Raw genomic sequence first — 18,999 nt, forward strand, 5'->3', positions numbered from 1 at the left:
CAAATTAAACCAATATAATAAATAGAAGGGCAGCTCCTTAATTAGCAATAGCTTTCTAACCCTTTCATATAGGACATTTTAAACGTTTGATCAATATATCTAGATATATGCATTGTATACCAAAAAAAAAAAATCCAATGGTTTAAGAATGGGAGGAAAATTTACAATGAATGAATGTATATATGGAGCTGACTTAAAATAACTTTTGGTAGTGGGTTGTGGTGATGAGCATGTTTGACTTTTATATATCCTATAAATGTGTGTATGTTAAGTGCAGAAACTGTCTTCATAGAAGTACTGTACTCACAACACATGCTGTCACAGTCTCTTTTACATGCATGTCTCTAATTTAAACATAATTTTGTATTTGATTTTTTATATTCATGTCTTTTTTTTAATTATTAAGCTTTTACTAAATCAGCAATTTATATAAAATATGAGTTGATATACAAAATATATAAAATGATATAAAATAACATATGTATTTATATATAAATATACACAATGGTTTTTGACGTGTACATATTATGTTTTATTAAATAAAGCAATAAAAAAGGTTGATCATATATAGATAACATCTCTATTTATTGATTTAATCAATTAATCTACGAGAAAGAGATCAATGCTTTAATGCAAGAAACCGTGCGGTTCAAAACATATGGACGTAAAACAACACGAGGGACAAGAATATATAAAGTTTGAAACATGCAAAAGCTGCAATTTCCCCATTATTTAACAAGCCAAGACAAAAGTTGAGGACACAAATACCAAAAAAAAAAAGGAGGGAGAAAGAGTAATATCATCACCTATACTCATGTTTGAAGTTGATTTTAATTTTATAAAGATAGGATTAAAAAAATAGACATACACAAGATAATGATGCATCTATTATATGCTCTTAACTCTTTAAGTATCTTTTTCTAATTACAAGTCCTCAATGAATTAAAGAGATCGAAATCGTTAAATTGCCGGAGCTCAATGTAAAATAATATGTAAATATTCACCTTTCAAGTTCATGAAACATCTTAGAATCTTGATGTCCATAGCATGCAGATCTCTCTTCACTGGCAAAGAAATTATTAAATCAATATGCAAAGATAACTAAATATATACCACATCCTTTAGTTAAACAAATTAAAATGCTATTTGTTAGGAGTAATCAAGTTAGAAACCTACAAAAGTTAAAGACTAAGACACATTAGATTAAAATATCTGAAAAAACTAACTCCTAATCCATAAAAAGAGTGCATTATAATTTGTTGGAAGAAAAGAATAATGAAGACAAATGATGTCAAAATGTATGTAGAGCCTTCATCATAGTGTTACATACTTGTTTTCTCTTAAGAGCTAGTAATAACGATATAGATTTGGTAGAACTTCAGGTGCAATTATCTTAATGTAAAGTTGATAATTGAGAATCGTTAAATGATTTAACAGATTTAATTAAATTGTTATATAACAGTTCCCAACTATCTATTTTACATAAAATTAACTGCGCCTGAGTTTCTACCTATAAATTTTCTTGATTCGAATAAAATTACCTCTTTAGAAAGATATCCGGGCTGCGGTTTTTAGAGCAAAAGAGCCCTAAGAGGCTTCTTAGAGACAAGTTCACAGAGCCTGTTTGGCATACTGGCTACCTCCAAATGCTACAAAGAATGTTAGCAGCTAACAATAATGGAGGTGGACAGAATGCCAAAATGTCTATGGAACATGACACCTGAGAAACCCTAAAGAGCAAAGACAAAGCTTAGGAAATGGAAGAAAACCTAGCCAACTCTGAAGAACAAGTGATAGCTAGCTAGGTTAGTTATAATATAATGAAAAAATAAACCAGAAAGAAACAAAGTGCTACATACTATATACCTTATTTTTCTTTCTTATTGTGTTTTTTTTTTCTTTCCTTTTCTATAATTGGTTTGAATTTGAGGGTGTAGCTTTTCTGAAGAAAGATGGGTGCATAAACTAGCGTGCATGGAGCTTGTACTATTTGTGGGGATACATGTTTACATGGTGGGCGCATATGATGCTTCAGAAAAAGAGTGAAATTAATACTACTTTGAATTTAAGGTTGCATTTGTCTGTCCAAGTTTATGTTATTATTAAATATTTACGTGAATGGTGTAAAGGAATATCTGCTAATATATGTTGATGTTACATATGACTGGTGTCTTTTTAGGTGGAACAATGTAAACAAGGTTATGCAAAAGGATTATTATTATTATAGCATCATGCAATTGAAACTGAGGTTTATATTCTATGATAATAATAATAACAATAATGAGTATGAGTTAACTGCTACTTGTATGTCCGTTGACCCCGGTGGCCATGAAGTTTCATACTTTCATTATTATGCTTTTTGACTTGCTGCTGCAAAAGCTTGATAGATGCGAAATGGGCTGTCCTTGTCTCCCACTCACTTTATATAGTTTCTATTAATTTCTTTGTCAACTATACATTATACAATATATTATATATCTCTATCACTTCAAACTCCTAGGTTTCAAACGGGCCTTATTCTGTTACGAAATTAATCTTGTTTATGTATTCATCATTATTAGTTTGAACTAACTTTGAAGGCATTTCATGATGCCTTTAATAAATCAATTTTTTGTTATTACCCCTTAGTCATCCGTACAAGATTGATATACCAACTACTCAGAGATGGAGCCAGAGCTTTTGATTAGAAGAGACTAACATGAAAGACATAATTTAAAGTTAAGTTCTAAAGTGATTCTTAAATATCTATACTAAAATAGTTTTTATCTTGTTGTTAGGGAGTAATGTAGTGTATTTCTGTCAATTTTAAGAAAGTAATTATTACAATTGAAATTTCAGAAATTGTCTTAATAGTCGTAATCAATTTTAGAAACTACTTTAATGTTTAATTTCATAACTTGAGAGAAGAGAAAATAAATAAAATTAGGGGAGCCTAACTATAAAATACAGAACTTTATATGTAAATATTATAAATTTAGAGGGGTCATTGTTCCTTTCTTATGTACTAATCTCTGCCCCAAATTGACTATATATCAAAATTTAAACCTCTAGTCTAAATATTTAAAGAACCTAGTTAAATACTAAATTCTTGATATTTGTTTAAACGGATTAGCGATCTAACCATTATATCAACCCAAGTTAGTTTTTTATTGGTTTATAATTTTATTCTGTGAAATATCTATGATACTTGTGTCATTTAAAATAACAATATTCCTTAAGCTATCCACCTTTTATTTTAACTATAAAATAAAGCATTAGAAAGTTAATGTGAGAACCTATTAATAAGCACACTATACGCATATATAATATTTTAAATTTGAATCCTCTAAATTCTAAAATGAGAAAGTTAATAAAGAGGTAAAATAAAAAGTTAATCATCATTGATTTTATAACTTCCATAAAATATGTACCTCACTATCTTAATTTAAGAGTAATTAATTTCTCACTTTATCACTTTACCAACTCCTTCACTTTAGAATATCTTGATACTGATATTTTTGCCTGTCCATACTTCATCATTGGTATCAATAACCATAACACTAGAAGGACCCGATAGTTTCTGATATGATCACATGGGAAAATGGCATCACTTATGGAGGAGAACTCGAGTACAATTATGACTTTTGTCACCGATAAGGTAATAAATTCTGTTTTATTTCACAATAAATCAGATAGAGGGTCAGGGATTCTAAATTAAACTACATGACCCTTGTGGCTTAGAAATTTAACATGTATACCTCTCCATTTTTCTTTCGCCTATGGCAATGTACATTAAAACAACGAAATTCATTCCTCTAGTTATTTACTTCAAGACATCATTACTTGTTGACTTGACACTCCATTTCAAGGGTAACATAATTTGTTCCTCGTGCATCTTCAATCTACATAATGAGCTATTCTGCAATGCTATTTCCAAGCGCAGGACTACCATCTTGAACTATTTCTTCGACTGGGTTTTCCTTCGCCCAGACAGCAGCATCTAAATATCCAAGCTGAAAGAGTCTATCAAGAATTGCATCATCTGCTGGCTCGAGAGCCCAATTGAAAAGCTGAAATAGTTCAATGCATAACGATCAATCATCTCCTGTCCTTAAGAAAATTGTTATGACAATTCAAAAACTGCATAATTACCTGTCGGGGGCTAGTAACATTTTCAGGATTGCAATCTGGACTAATCCCTATCCCTTGCAATCCCAATCGGCTAGCTGGGAAAGCACAAACACGAACCTGCAAAGAGGAATATGCTTATTGGGGTCGAAATATGACAAGAGTCTTATCAATCATAAATTCTTTTAAGCATATCAGAATTGAAACAAAACAATCATAAAGATCAAGAATACCGTTTGTGTTGCAGATGTTGGTGGCATAAACAATGTCAAGCCCCCATCAACGCATAGTCGATTTCTAAACCTTGTTGCTGGCCTTGGTGCAAGATATCTAGAGTACAATCAAAATAAGTTACAAATTCACTTATCATATATGTTGCGTTAAGAAGATCACATCCAACCAAGTAAAAATGGTATACTAACAAATCACCCTGGAATGAAGGAAGAAGTAAAAACTGCATTGATGAGATCTTCCTTAGAATCAAACTGATCCACCAGCAAACCCCTGGGTCTCCAAAGAAGCTGTGTCACAGCAACTGCAAGGGAAGGTAATATAATAAGGCTCGGCCGCATCTAGTCTACTACTGACAAAGGAAAATTAGACAGCTCCCCATCTTCACTTTGGAGTTATTTATTTTGTTCCAGACACAAATAATATAATTATAACATTAAGTTATAAATGCAACTTTATAACTAAATAGTATATGATTACTGTAGACAACACTATACAAGACACGCCACATTTTTCCTTCTCTATAGCATATCACTTCTAGCTATAGATTTTATAATTCTGTTAAAAAAAATCTAGATATCCAATCTCACCCCGAACTCTCCCATTTGATCTGAGATGAACATCATCTGGCAAAAATTTCTCAAGAACGTCCCGTAGAACAGCCTACACAGAAAAACAAAAGAACAGCCTACACTCAAAAAGCAAAATAAGGCACAAGCATAATATCGCAATAAAACAACTTTTATGATCATTATCTAGGGATATCTCAATATTAGCAGCGCAAGTTACAAAATAAAAGAAAATAAGACACACCTAAAGAGTCTATGGTCTAACCAAACAGAACAGAACAGATCATAGCTTGCTTATTGCAAGTCTTTGTAATCACAAAAGTCCAAAATAAGAGGATCATGAGTGTAAATAAGAGTATAATAATGGCAAGTTATTTGAACTAAATCATCACTGATCCATTGGTAACCGAAAGAGAAACAAGCATAGATACCAAGAACGACTAAATATTAAACAAGTGCCGAGTCAAACCCCAAGTCGAAATGCAGTCCCCCTGTCGCGGCAATCGGCAGCCAAGATTTTAGTAGCATTCAAGCCTTCTTCCATGCTAGCTCCAGAAGCAATCACAGCACATACTATAGCTCCTGCAGAGGAACCAGCTAAAGGAGTAGTTTCCTGCATCAACACAAACAATTCCAATCTAAAAATCAATAATTTTGATCATTTCCCAAATAATTAATCAGGCAAAAAGAACAGCACATGAAACAAGAGTTGTTCTATAAAAAAAAAAAAGACCTTGATGTAACCATTTTCAATAAGGAATTGAGCAACACCAAGATGGTAAGGGAAGAGAAGACCAGCAGCAGAGAAACTAAAGCCAGGGCTTGTGACGACTCTGCGTTTGCGCTCAGCTTCAACGTCCTTCACTCTCTGCTCCCAAATGACGTCGGGTTGGATCTCATCCTCCACCACCGCACCAATCCTCTCTTCCTCCTCTTTCACCGAAGCCGAAGAGGAATCCGCTACGATGCTTCCTCCCCTGCTGCCCTTGATCAGGCGCGTCGCGATACCTAAGAACAGCTCGCCGGTGGACACCGCAAATGATTTCTTCTCGGAGGGTTCCGGCGGAGGCGGAGTGGGAGGAGGAGGAGGAGGAGGAGTGGCGGTGGAGTTTTGCGGTGAAGAATTGGACGCGAAGGTGAGGAATTGGGTGGTGGCACGCGGATGGAGGAAATTAGGGTTAGGGTTTGGGGAAGGGAAACGGTGAAGATTTGCAGGTGAGAGAAGATAGGAGAGTGTAGTAGGAGCCATGTTCATCAACGTGTTACATCAACAAACTCGCACACACAACACATACTTGTTTTCCTTTGGTCGGTGATTTCGATTTCCACGATGCATGTTAGGTTGTTTTATTTAGTTCTCTAATTTTTTAAATTTTTGACAAATATATTTCTGATAAAATTTAAATACAAAAGAAATTTTGACTTTAATAAACGGAGGACAATTTAATCTTTCTGTTTATTTGTCTCTCATACACCAAATGGAACTGGCTGACGTGGCTGAAACGGTGTCCAGGTGTTCGTTACGGTGCCACGCTAAAAGTGGAATAAAGTTCAAAGGACAAATAAGTCATTGACGTCATTTTACAAATAAAGTTCAAAGAACAAATAGGTCATTGAGAATTTTTTTTTCATTCTACTTCTATTATGTTTCTATTATGAGAATTTAGTTTATAAAATTATAATTGTATTTTGAAATCTAGTTAACTTGTTGTATTCTGCAATTTAAATTATTTGTATTAAAATTGTAGAAATTGGACTTGTTCTGTTTCTATTTTTTTCTTAAATTGCATTAGTTCTGTTTTAGTGCATTTGTGTATTATATTAGAATTTGTTAAATTGCATTAGTTCAGTTTTCATCATACCAGTGGCATTAGTTAGCATCAGTTCATGCATTAGTTCATTTGTGCATCATTCATGTATTAAGTTAGCATTAGTGCATTTGTGTATTATATTAGAACTAGTATTTTTATCCATAATAACATTACGAGAATAATTTTTTTAAAAAAATTATAGTTCACTTTGTTCTAATAGTATAAATTATGCATGACACAAAAGATTTATAAAAGTAAACTAATTTTACATAAAAGTCGTAAGTTGACAAAAGTTTCTGACTAAAAAGACCAAGATATATAAAAAATTAAATAATAAGATTTTTAGTTATTATTTTTATATGAAAAAGTCTAATTTTTTTATTAATAATTAATTTTAACATTCGTTCTCTAAAATTTAAAATAATTTAATGTGTATATTTTTACATTTAAAATATTTTAATTGTAAAAAATATCAAATGACATATTTTGATTTGTCAAATTACTAATATAAAATATAATTATATATAGAGTAAAAATAGTAGAGAGAAATATAAAAATGGAGAGAGGTAGATGAGAGAATTTAGGAAAAGAGTTTATTAATTTTGAAAAAAAATTCTCAATGACCTGTTTATCCTTCGAACTTTATTTGTAAAATGACTTCAAGGACTTATTTGTCCTTCGAACTTTATTTCTCTTCCAACATGGCACCGTAACGGACACCTGGACACCGTTTCAGCCACGTCAGCCAGTTCCGTTTGGTGTATGAGAGAAAAATAGACGGAAAGACTAAATTGTCTTCCATTTGTTAAAGTCAGAGACTTTTTGTATTTAAATTTTATCAGAGATGTATTTATCAAAAATTTAAAAAATCAGAGATCTATATGTCTTTTTCCTTTTATTTTTTTGAGTTCTAATTAAGTTCTTTTTTTGTGTCAATATTTGATGAGTCAACATTTACAATTTTTTTTTGTCAAAGTTAGGAATTCGACTCAAATCCGCGCCACCTTGAGGGATTAAGATGGTGATTTTTCTGCACTTGAATGAACCAAAGAGTAGGTATTTTGATCAAATTAGTTAAAGTAAATTCATATTGCAGAACACAAATTTATAGAGACACGCAGAAAAAAATCATTTCTCACATATAAATAAAGGTAAAAATATATATGAAGTTATCTATAATAAAATTGATAATTAAAAATCGTTAAATAATTTGATCATTTTGATTAAATTATTATCTAATAATGATTAACTATTAACTTTACATAAATTAATATGCTCATACAAAACATCGGCAGTTGAAGGAGAGCATCAAAGAGGAACTCTATAGGATGGATCCACCATTTTCAAGATGAACAAGTTACCTCTATTGCCTCTTGATATTCTGTAAGGTAAATTCAAATTCAGATTACAGTAACAATAATAATGAACAAATAGAAACATTATTTAACATTGGTGTTTGGTCTAAGTAAGATAACCTTAAATCTTGGTCCAAATAAGTAATTTCCAACTGACCACGACCACTCCCTGGTGATTTTATAGGTATCTGCGCATATAATTGCATTATAAAAGAAACACAGCACAATCTATGATAAATAAGACCACATATGAAACTTATAAAAGTAATACCAGGCTAGCAATCTTGAAGAAATCAAACTTAACAAGCACCCTTCTTGAGTTTAGTGGCACTAAATTTGCAGTGGCCTGCACCAATGTCCAATATAATAGAATAAGCTCCTTCCAAAGTATAGTAAAAGATTGTAGAGGCCTAGTGGGTAGAAATATGCATTACCCGGTTGAAGAATGGCCAAGTTTCTATATTTTGAGCTCTTAAGGTATCCACATTGATTGCCTGATATATCTTTCCATTTGGTCGCAACAACTTAGGTCTCTATACCATATTTTAATTCACCAATAACTAGTTAATTCTCACTTAGCTAGCTAAGGCAAATCAATAATAAATTTAGAACATAATAAGAGCAAGGTTGACTCACACACATAAAAGTGGCGCTTAAGCTTCAATTTAATTAGGGGTGGTAAGGGGGAAACCCGCCCTGCCCCGCCTCGTCTAATGAGGCGATTCTAAAATTTCACTCCAAATCGCTTAATTGCGGGCTGGCGAGCTAAGCCCGCCAAAGTTTCTTTTTTTTTTACTATTAACTATTAAATAATATATATATAATTTTTCAACTATATTAATAAATTTATAATTTCTAAAGACATAAAAATTATATTTTTTATATTCACTAACATTAAAGTTTTTGTAATTATAAAATATCTAATAAACATTAAAATTTTTGTAATTATAAAATATCTAATAAACATAATTATAAACCAAATTTTCATCCAAAATATAAGTATAAATATTCTCTCCAAAACAAAATAAACATAATCCAAAACATAATTATAAATATTGTCTTCAAAGTAACATAAACATAATCCAAAACACTCAATTTTCATCATCATACCCTTGTAAGTTAGGTTGGGGAAAGTTAGATTTTGCCAAAAAATTACAAAAATACCCCTCACTAAAAAAAACTAAGTCCGGCGGGAAAGCCCGCCCTGCCCCACCAAAGCCCACGATTTAAGCGGTGTGGGTTAGGCGGGATTTTACTATTTGGTGGTTCCAATTTTCTAGTCCGACCCGTCTTTTTTTGCGGATTACGCGGGCTGACCCGACGGGTTTAGACCCGTTTGCCAATTTTAAGTTTAATTAAGTTTTTTTTTAAAAATAACTTAAATAATAAATATTTATATTAAAAGTAACTTATAAATAAATTATTTTGTATTTGCTTTTTTAGTTTTAAAAATACTTATTTTAAAAGAAATATGATAAAAAAATATTTTATTATGAAAAAAGTCATTTTTTTAACTTCTCTATAAACAATTAAATAGATTTTTAAAACATTATAATTTAATTTTAAAAATTACACTAGACATTAATACTACTATTTTTTATAAGTAAAAAACTAAAAAAATAAATTTTGAACCTTCCAAACAGGCATCTAGTCAAGTTTTTTTTTTTTTTAAAGAAAACTACTTGTGTTTTAAAAACGTGCAAACATCTTATTTATTTATGGTGAGTAAAAGATATCATGTATTATTTGTGTTTATAATTTTTAAAAGTTTAACATGTTTTAAAAGCACATAAAAATATATTTTTTAACGTTAATTTGTAATAATTATCAAAATTAAAAAATTTAATATAATTTTGTATATTAATAAAATCTAAATTTATTACTATATTTATATTTATTATAATCTTTTTAAATTTAAATGTTATTATCAAATAATTATATTTATTACAAATTATTTTTAATTTAATTTACTAAATATAAATACTATAATTTAAAAATATTATCTATCAAAAACTAACTTTAATAAATTATTCTAAAAAAATAAAAGTTTTACCACCTAAACCCTAAATCTATGTCTCAACTCTCAACTAAAAAACTTTTCCCTAAGAACGTGAAAAATGGAAACTTATAAAACTAGACTAATAAACCTGTGTCTGCAGAAGAGATTGAGATGTTGTATACAGAAGCTCCCATTTTCCATTTAGCAAATCAGATTTAAGAGGTTCCATAACAGGATTAACGGCCTCAAGTTTACGAGCAATCTAGAATGATACAGAATCCAAAAAGTAAATTTTTTTAATTAATAATCTAACAAAAATAAATATACATAAAAATTAAAATTTTTAATTTTTGGTAAACGTGAGTTAAACAACGAAATTAAATTTACATGTAAAATGAAAAAAAATTAACCAAAAAAAAATAAAAATTTGAACAAAATTAGAAACTTTCGAATATTAGACAAAACACACCCTCTACTTTAATAAAGATATTAAAAAATATTTTTTTAAGATATTTATATGTGTCATATTATTATTAGATATTTTTATTAAATTGGTTAATAATTTATTTTTTAATAAACCATAACAAAATCGATTTATTATAACAATAATAATAAATTCAATTGTTTGGATTATAATTATTAGATCCGATTTGATCCGATCGAATTACATAATCTAAATCGAATATCATTAAATTTTTTGATAAAAAAATAAATATATCTCTAATTTTTTATTTTGTAAATATTTAAATTTCTAAAAATTTAAAAATATAATTAAATTTTTAAAAAAATAGATTTATTATTAATGTTATAAAAAAATTGATTTTATTTTAATTTATTAAAAATTTAAAATATCTAATTCATTAATATGTGTAATAATAATATAAAACATGTAAAAACGTTTTGAGGATCTTTATAAGAACATCGCCCTAATTGTTTTTGCTCATGTGGTGATGTAATGATGTAATAATGTGTAAAAGACAGGTGTTGAAGTTGAACCTGGTCCACACGTTGTTGGTCCTCAGCAGAAGCCTCTGCACCTCGGTCAAGTGGTTCAATTGTGTCAAGGAGCTCCTTCTTGAGGCTCTCAACATCTCTTTTTCCTCTGCTCCGAAATCCTTGGAAGAAGGAAACCTTGTTCCTCCATTTTCCAGAATCAGATAGTGTGATGTAGGTACTGCTACTACTCAATTTTTGTGGTGAAGATGAGAAAAGAGGATATGGTGGCTGTTGTTGTATGGAATTATGGGAATCGATTCTTATGTATTTGAAGGAAAGAGTAGTAGAGAGAGCCATTTCGAGATGATACTCTCAAATTTTCATGCTAACATTTTGTCTGCTGAAAATGAAAATGGATACAAGTTGAAAATTCATGTTTTTTTTTCCTATTGCAAAAATTTGCTTCCAGTTTATATTCGAAGAAAATGTTGGCTAGTGTATTTATATTCTTTGTATTGCCTTATTAAAAAAAACTGAAATGACATTAAATTTTTTTAATAGAAAGTCATTTTTAACCCCCCCCCCCCCCCCCCCCCCCCCCAAACAAAGGTAAATGTATATAGTAAAATAGAGAAAGCAGTGTATGTAATTTTGATAAATTTAAGGAGTGTGAGATTAATTTAACTGAGATTTCCTTTTCTTTTTTCTTTTGTTTAAAATTTATCCAAGACTTTTAAAAGAATTTTGCCAAATTAATTCGGCCCAGATGAGTATATATAAGCAATATGTCCCTCTTGGTTATGGGCCTGCTTTTTAGTCTCACCAACTTGTTGGCCTCATTTGTTGGGCTTTGCTATCTAAATGAATTTTAAGTTTATCAGAAACAAATACCAAAAAAATAAAATCAGAAATCTTCGTAAAAAGGAAAAATAAATATTTGACTCTTTAATTCAAAAATAAATGTTTTTAACTAATTAAAAATGCAAAAATATATCCTACTTTTTAAAATATAAGACATATACGTTCTTCCATCTAAAATATACAAAGATAAATATGTGTTAGTTTGGATTGATTTTTTAAGTGAAAAAAGTATTTATTTAAAAAAAAATACTTTTATTCAATCTAAAACTTATTTAGATGCGTCTTTAAAGAAAGAGTAAATATCTTTTTGTCCTCAACGTTTGGGGTAAGTCTTAAAGTTATTTCTAACGTTTAAATCGTCCTATTTAAGTTCCTAACGTTTGAAAATTGGTTCAATAATGTTATCCTGCAATTAGTGATTCGTTAACAGCACTGACTGGGTGACAAAATTGAGACGATTTTGAAATAATAGGGACTTAAATAGGACAAAAATCTTAGGGACAAAAACAATACATAGAAATAAATTTTAATTTTATCTTTCAATAATATCAATTTTTTAGGTACATAGTTATTCAATTATTTTTTAATTTTATTCTTAATCACGTTATTTTTTCTTAAGTGAATTTATTTTTAATTAAGAACAAAATTAAAAAATAAATTAAGTAATTATTTGTGGTAAAAAATTTAAAATTATTGGAAAAAAATTAAAATTTATTAAAAGTAAAAAAAAATTAATAATTTTAATAATTTTAATTTTTAATAAATTTTAATCTTTTCTTTAATAACTTCAATTTTTTACGACAAATAATTACTTAATTTATTTTTCAATTTTGTTCTTATCAAAAATAAATTCACTTAAAAAAATAATGTAATTAAAAATAAAATTAAAAAATAATTAAATAATTAGCTACCGTAAAAATTTGATATTATTGAAGACTAAAATTAAAAATAAAGTTTAATTAAATTAAACATCAAAGAATTTCAATATATTAGAGACAAAAAGTATAATTTATACTTTATTGTATATGTATCATTTTTTTTCTTTTTTACAAGTTTATATACTAGTTATTCTACAAATATTTCATGATAAGTAAAAATCTTTAAGAGTAAAATTATAAAAAAATAAATTTATTTAGAATTATTAGAATTAATAGTTAGTATTAGAATGATATTTACCAAGCTATGCCAGGTGTACAAATGATGGATTAGTTAAGCTACTACTTGTATTGCTGTACATATATATATACCAACACCAACTCAATGAGAATGATGTCTTTCATTTTTTTCCAAAATTAAGTTCAATATGGTATCAGATGGAATGAAATTTCACTAACCTTCCTTCCGCAACGCCACATTCTACGATCCCTTCCCTTCCGCAACGCCGCGTTTCTTTCCCCAATTTTTCTTGAGAAAACCTCTTCTCAATTTTCAATTTCCGATTCCCAATTTCACAAACCTCTTTCTCCTTTTGTTTCCAATTCCCGGTTCGTTTCCCAATTTTCTGTTCAAGATCCATGGATGTTCCTCGATCGATGAAAGCCCCTCAATCGGTGAGATTCTCTGTTCAAGATCCTTACGCACTACAACCTGGTGATCATTCTGATTTGGTGTTGACCTCTCAACCATTACAAGAAGATAACTATGCATCTTGGAGTTGGTCAATTCGCCTAGCGTTAAGTGGAAAGAGAAAATTAGGATTCATAGATGGATCCATCACTAAACCAGATTCAACAATCGACTCTGTGCTTGCTGAATCATGGCAATGCACGAATGATATGGTTACAACTTGGCTTCTAAACTCTATTTCAAAGGATATTGCTGCTAGTGTGATCTATGCTGGTTCTGCAGCTTTGTTATGGCAAGACCTAGAAACAAGATTCTCTCAAAACAACGGTCCAAGAATTTTTGAGCTGAAAAAGGCTTTAGTTACCCTAACTCAAGGTAATCTCTCTGTTTCTCAGTACTTTACCAAATTAAAAACAATTTGGAAAGAACTCAACACATTTCGGCCGCTTGCAATGTGCACATGTGGAGGAGCAAAAGCCTTCCAATCTCATCTTGATCAAGAACACGTCTTGTTCTTTCTAATGGGCTTGAATGATTCCTTCTCCAACATAAGAGGTCAAATTCTGTTATCGGACCCCCTTCCACCTATCTTGAAGATTTTCTCTTTGGTTCTTCAAGAAGAGCGACAACGCGCTATTGGCATGGCAAATTCTATTGTGATACCTCAACAAGTCGCTTTTGCCGTGAAGCCCGCTCCTGCAGCACACCGAGGCCAGCCAGCGAATCAATACAGAGGAAAAGGAAAGCGAGACCGCCCGCTCTACACCCACTGTGGTCTACTTGGTCACACACAAGATAAATGCTATAAGCTCCATGGATATCCACCAGGGTACAGTCAGAACAAGCAAAGGAATCAGGTGAATCATGTTGCTGAAACAATATCTGAGCAAGAGAAGGAGCATATAGCTGACAAAGACTCTGGGTTTTCTCTCACAGCATCCCAGTACCAACAACTCATGAGTCTATTGCAATCTCAACCAACTCTTTCCAGTAATGACAATCCTGAGATATGTGCAGGTAAAATTTTCTCAACTAGTTACTTGGATCCAAATCTTTTAACACATTCATGGATAATTGACTCAGGTGCTACCACCCATATAACCAATGTCTATGCCTTACTTAATAATCCAAAACCATTGTCAAACCATTATGTCTCATTACCTGACCATACTAGAATACGTGCTGTTGCCATGGGTACCATTCACATAAAAAAGTATTTGGTTCTTCATAATGTCATTTACATTCCTTCTTTTCGAGTCAATCTCATATCAGTCAGTAGTTTAATAAAATTTTCTAAGTATAGTGTCAACTTCTCTGATCTTTCTTTCACAATACAGGACCAGATTTCCAAGAGGGTGATTGGCAAAGGTGATGAGTGTGGAGGTTTGTTCTTGTTGGAATCTCCTCACCATCAACTCTTCAATTATGTTAAACACTCTAATTCCTTAGTTTGTCATGTAGATAGTTATACTTGGTATGCAAGATTAGGTCATGTGTCAGAAAATGTGTTTGTAAAATTGAGTCAGTTTCTTTCAAATAATCCCTTGAAATTTGATCACTCAAGATGTGAGGTATGTCCCTTAGCAAAATTTAAACGTTTGTCTTTTCATGCAAATAACAACTTGTGTCAATCTCCATTTGATTTGATCCATTGTGACATTTGGGGGCCATATCATACTCCTACATATAATAAAATGAGATATTTTCTTACAATTGTTGATGATTATTCACGGTTCACTTGGACTTACTTACTGAAGCATAAATCTGATGCAACAAATTCTTTGATCAATTTCATTTCTCTGGTTGAGACACAATTTAAAGCACAGGTGAAACAGATCCGTTCAGACAATGCTAAGGAGTTAGCTCTCACTGATTTCCTGCAATCCAAAGGAATACTCCACCAATTCTCCTGTGTTGAAAGACCTGAGCAGAACTCTGTTGTGGAGCGCAAGCATCAACATTTGTTAAATGTAGCCCGCGCCCTATTTTTTCAGTCCAAGGTACCAATTCAATTTTGGGGAGAGTGCGTTCTCACAGCCACATTCCTCATCAACAGATTGCCCAGCCCTATTATTAATTTTCAAACTCCATATGAAAGAATTTTCCAAAAGCAGCCGGATTACCAAGCTTTGAGAGTGTTTGGCTGTCTCTGCCATGCATCCACCCTATTATCTCAGCGAAACAAATTTTCTCCAAGAGCTATCAAAGCTATTTTTGTGGGCTACCCAGTTGGCTATAAAGGGTACAAGCTGTATGATATAGAGAAGAAGAAGATTTTTATTTCTAGAGATGTAAGTTTCTCAGAAAATATATTCCCATTCCACTCCATCAATACTTTAGACCATTCCCTCATCCAAGAATTTCCTGACATAGTGTTACCCTCACCCATCCCTGACCCACACATACCTGCACTCACTGACCCTACCCTAACACATATCAATACCGAACCGATTCCAACAGAAACTACTGCAACAACAAATTTTGACACTGTCCCAACCACCACAAACACTCACCTTTTTGAAAACCAAACAACAACTACTACTAGAAGATCACAAAGACAAAACAAACCTCCTAGCTACCTTATTGACTACCAATGCAACCAGGCCAACTCTATTTGTAACTTTGACACTGAGAGACACTTAACTCCATCATATGCTGCTTTTATTGGAAATGTCCAAGCCATTCCAGAACCAGCCTACTTCCATCAGGCAGTAAAATTTTCAAAGTGGAGAAAAGCAATGGATGAAGAGCTGAAAGCTATGGAAGATAATAACACTTAGACCCTGACTCAACTACCTCCAAACAAGCACACCATTGGATGTAGGTGGGTGTACAAAATCAAATGCAAGGCTGACGGTACTGTGGATAGGTATAAAGCGAGATTAGTTGCAAAAGGGTACACACAACAAGCTGGAGTGGATTTTCGTGATACTTTCTCCCCAGTGGCTAAGCTTGCCACTGTTCGAGTTCTCCTATCCTTAGCAGCTATCAAAGGATGGTCTTTGTGGCAAATGGATGTAAATAATGCCTTCTTAAATGGAGACCTCTTCGAAGAGGTGTACATGGAGTTGCCATTAGGACACAAGGACAGAAATAAAGGACTTGTTTGCAAGCTAAATCGTTCTATATATGGGCTACGTCAAGCTTCGCGACAGTGGTTTTTCAAGTTCTTAACTGCCTTGTTGAAGAACAACTTCAAACAGTCAAGAAATGATTACTCTCTCTTTTCTTATGGGTCTGGTACAGATGTGGTTTATCTACTGGTATATGTAGACGACATCATCCTAGCAAGTGCCTCTTCCACTATGCTGTCAAACGTTCAGAAATTGCTTCAATCCATCTTTAAACTCAAGATTCTTGGAGATCTGAAATACTTCCTTGGTCTAGAAATTGCTAAATCCACTGATGGCATCCATCTATGTCAGCGAAAATACACCCTCAACCTACTGCAAGACACTAATTTCACAACTTGTAAGCCAACTGCGCTACCAATGGAACCCAACCTGAAGCTGAGCTCAACAGATGGCACCCCTTTGAGTGATCCATCCTTATATCGAAGACTGGTGGGCAGGCTAATGTACTTAACAATATCCAGACCTGAAATCACTTATGCAGTTAACACCTTGAGTCAATTCATGAAAAGTCCAAGCTCGTCCCACATGGATGCTCTCCACCACATCCTTCGGTACTTGAAGGGAAGTCCAGGACAAGGTTTGTTTTTTCCAGCCAACTCTGACATACGGCTCATGGCATATGCTGATTCAGATTGGGCAGGCTGTCCAAACACCAGACGCAGTGTCACAGGCTACTGCACTTTCATTGGCAACTCTTTAATATCCTGGAAATCAAGCAAACAGACTACAATATCAAGATCCTCAGCTGAAGCAGAGTACAGGGCATTAGCAGCAGTGGCGGCTGAACTTAGTTGGTTAAAAAGATTGATGTTTGATTTTAATGTCATCATTGATTCTGCTATGTTATTTTGTGATTCCCAATCAGCTATACACATAGCTACCAATCCGATTTTTCATGAACGCACAAAGCACATAGAAGTTGATTGCCATTTCATCCGAGAGAGAGTAGTTGCTGGTTTTATCAAATTGATACATGTTAAGTCCAAGCACCAACTAGCCGACATCTTCACCAAACCCGTTTCAGCAGCTCAGTTTCACAGTCTTATAGCCAAGTTTGGCATTTTAAACATCTATATGCCAAACTTGAGGGGGGATATTAGAATTAATAGTTAGTATTAGAATGATATTTACCAAGCTATGCCAGGTGTACAAATGATGGATTAGTTAAGCTACTACTTGTATTGCTGTACATATATATATACCAACACCAACTCAATGAGAATGAGGTCTTTCATTTTTTTCCAAAATTAAGTTCAATAAGAATAAAAGTAATGTGATTAAGTGTAATTTACTTAGATGTGATTAAAAAATAATTGAATAATTATGTACCGCAAAAAATTGATATTATTGAAGGATAAAATTAAAATTTATTTCTATGTATCGTTTTCGTCCCAACTTTTTCATCCTATTTAAGTTCCTAACGTTTCAAAATTGTCTCAATTTTTTCCTATCGTCAATTCTGTTAACGGATCCCTAACGGCAAGACAACATTGAGTCAATTTTAAAATGTTAGGGTCTTAAATATGACGATTTAAACATTAGGGACAAATTAAGACTTACTCCAAACATTGAGGACAAAAATGATACTTTACTCTTAAAAAAAATTACTTTTATTAAAAAAAGTAGAAGTAAAAGACATTTTTAATATTTAAAAATTCTTTTTAAAAAACTTATCTAAATATAAAATAATTTTTTTATTAAAAAAAAAATTTTAAAAAAATAAAATTTTTTTTTCAAAAGTCAATCCAATCCGATCCTATGTCATCCAAAAGATGAATGATATTTTTAAATTTTTAATTAATTAAAAATTTATTTATCTTTGAGTTAAACGAATAAAGATTTATTTGTCATCTTCTTTAAACATTCCATGTCTCCTAAAAAAAATAATGAATGGTACAATTATATCAAAATTAAATTTGTTATTTACAAAGTAAAAAGTAAATAGTAAAACAATTTTTGAATTAATTTATTATTAAATTTAAAAAAAGAGAAATAACAAATAAAATATCATAAATCCTGAGTTATAAATTTTAAATTTAAACTATTGATATAAAATATAATAAATAATAAATTAAAATTGATTTAATTAATAAAAATAAGTGTTTAAGAATGAGGCTTATTTATGAGTATTTTTGAAGATAATAAAAGAGAGAGAAATAAAATGTGGTTTTCAAAATGAATTGTTAATTCAAGAATAGAAATGGAGATGTGTATTTTGTGTGGTATATTAGAGCATCAAGTTGCTACCTTGTTAGAGGACGGACAAGCATATGTCAACAATATCCAACCACCATGAAAGCTGCTACGACGTGCTATCAAATTCTAGGTGGTTGACACTTTCTCAATTTTATTTCCTTCTCATGGTGTTGCACCAAACACCTATTTCTTGTGCTCATTCTTCAGAAAAAACCACCACACTTTTTTCTTCTT

At 31.5% G+C, this 18,999-nt stretch overlaps 3 protein-coding genes across 4 annotated transcripts; 1 reads left to right on the top strand and 2 right to left on the bottom strand.

Moving 5' to 3' along the window:
* Positions 1–3,491: 3,491 nt before the first annotated feature.
* On the bottom strand, positions 3,492–6,193 carry LOC130954419 (uncharacterized). The gene is made up of 7 exons (XM_057881156.1): positions 5,641–6,193; positions 5,377–5,520; positions 4,929–5,001; positions 4,537–4,642; positions 4,341–4,437; positions 4,132–4,227; positions 3,492–4,049 (listed from the first exon to the last, which is right to left on the bottom strand). Exons 1-7 carry the CDS (start codon positions 6,160–6,162, stop codon positions 3,894–3,896), a joined length of 1,194 nt encoding a protein of 397 aa, XP_057737139.1. The 5' UTR covers positions 6,163–6,193; the 3' UTR covers positions 3,492–3,893.
* A 1,649-nt stretch (positions 6,194–7,842) lies between these two features.
* On the bottom strand, positions 7,843–11,522 carry LOC130954921 (probable plastid-lipid-associated protein 4, chloroplastic). Of its 2 annotated transcripts, XM_057881692.1 has the most exons (6): positions 11,069–11,517; positions 10,221–10,334; positions 8,508–8,606; positions 8,345–8,419; positions 8,194–8,261; positions 7,848–8,099 (listed from the first exon to the last, which is right to left on the bottom strand). In XM_057881692.1, the coding sequence occupies exons 1-6, from the start codon at positions 11,363–11,365 to the stop codon at positions 8,027–8,029; spliced, it is 726 nt and encodes a 241-aa protein (XP_057737675.1). In that variant the 5' UTR covers positions 11,366–11,517; the 3' UTR covers positions 7,848–8,026. The 2 variants fall into 2 exon arrangements, with proteins under 2 accessions (XP_057737676.1, XP_057737675.1); XM_057881693.1 differs by lacking the exon at positions 8,508–8,606 and having other exon boundaries at positions 7,843–8,099; positions 11,069–11,522.
* A 4,924-nt stretch (positions 11,523–16,446) lies between these two features.
* LOC130956661 (uncharacterized mitochondrial protein AtMg00810-like) lies at positions 16,447–17,682 on the top strand. The gene has a single exon (XM_057883681.1). The coding sequence runs from the start codon at positions 16,447–16,449 to the stop codon at positions 17,680–17,682; it is 1,236 nt and encodes a 411-aa protein (XP_057739664.1).
* Positions 17,683–18,999: the final 1,317 nt, after the last annotated feature.

The sequence above is a fragment of the Arachis stenosperma genome, chromosome 10, assembly GCF_014773155.1.
Source record: "Arachis stenosperma cultivar V10309 chromosome 10, arast.V10309.gnm1.PFL2, whole genome shotgun sequence".
In the NCBI taxonomy this organism is placed as follows: domain Eukaryota; kingdom Viridiplantae; phylum Streptophyta; class Magnoliopsida; order Fabales; family Fabaceae; genus Arachis; species Arachis stenosperma.

What these genes read in the sequence shown, in the direction of transcription:
- LOC130956661 (XM_057883681.1), top strand. Translation starts at nt 16,447, where the DNA reads ATGGATGTAAATAATGCCTTCTTAAATGGAGACCTCTTCGAAGAGGTG.
- LOC130954921 (XM_057881692.1), bottom strand. Translation starts at nt 11,365, where the DNA reads ATGGCTCTCTCTACTACTCTTTCCTTCAAATACATAAGAATCGATTCC. An exon ending in AATCTCTTCTGCAGACACAG is followed by an intron (nt 8,607 to 10,220) that starts GTTTATTAGTCT and finishes AATATGGTATAG; the next exon opens with AGACCTAAGTTGTTGCGACC. An exon ending in CTTGGCCATTCTTCAACCGG is followed by an intron (nt 8,420 to 8,507) that starts GTAATGCATATT and finishes ACATTGGTGCAG; the next exon opens with GCCACTGCAAATTTAGTGCC.
- LOC130954419 (XM_057881156.1), bottom strand. Translation starts at nt 6,162, where the DNA reads ATGAACATGGCTCCTACTACACTCTCCTATCTTCTCTCACCTGCAAAT. An exon ending in ACTTCTTCCTTCATTCCAGG is followed by an intron (nt 4,438 to 4,536) that starts GTGATTTGTTAG and finishes ATTGTACTCTAG; the next exon opens with ATATCTTGCACCAAGGCCAG. An exon ending in ATGTTACTAGCCCCCGACAG is followed by an intron (nt 4,050 to 4,131) that starts GTAATTATGCAG and finishes GAACTATTTCAG; the next exon opens with CTTTTCAATTGGGCTCTCGA.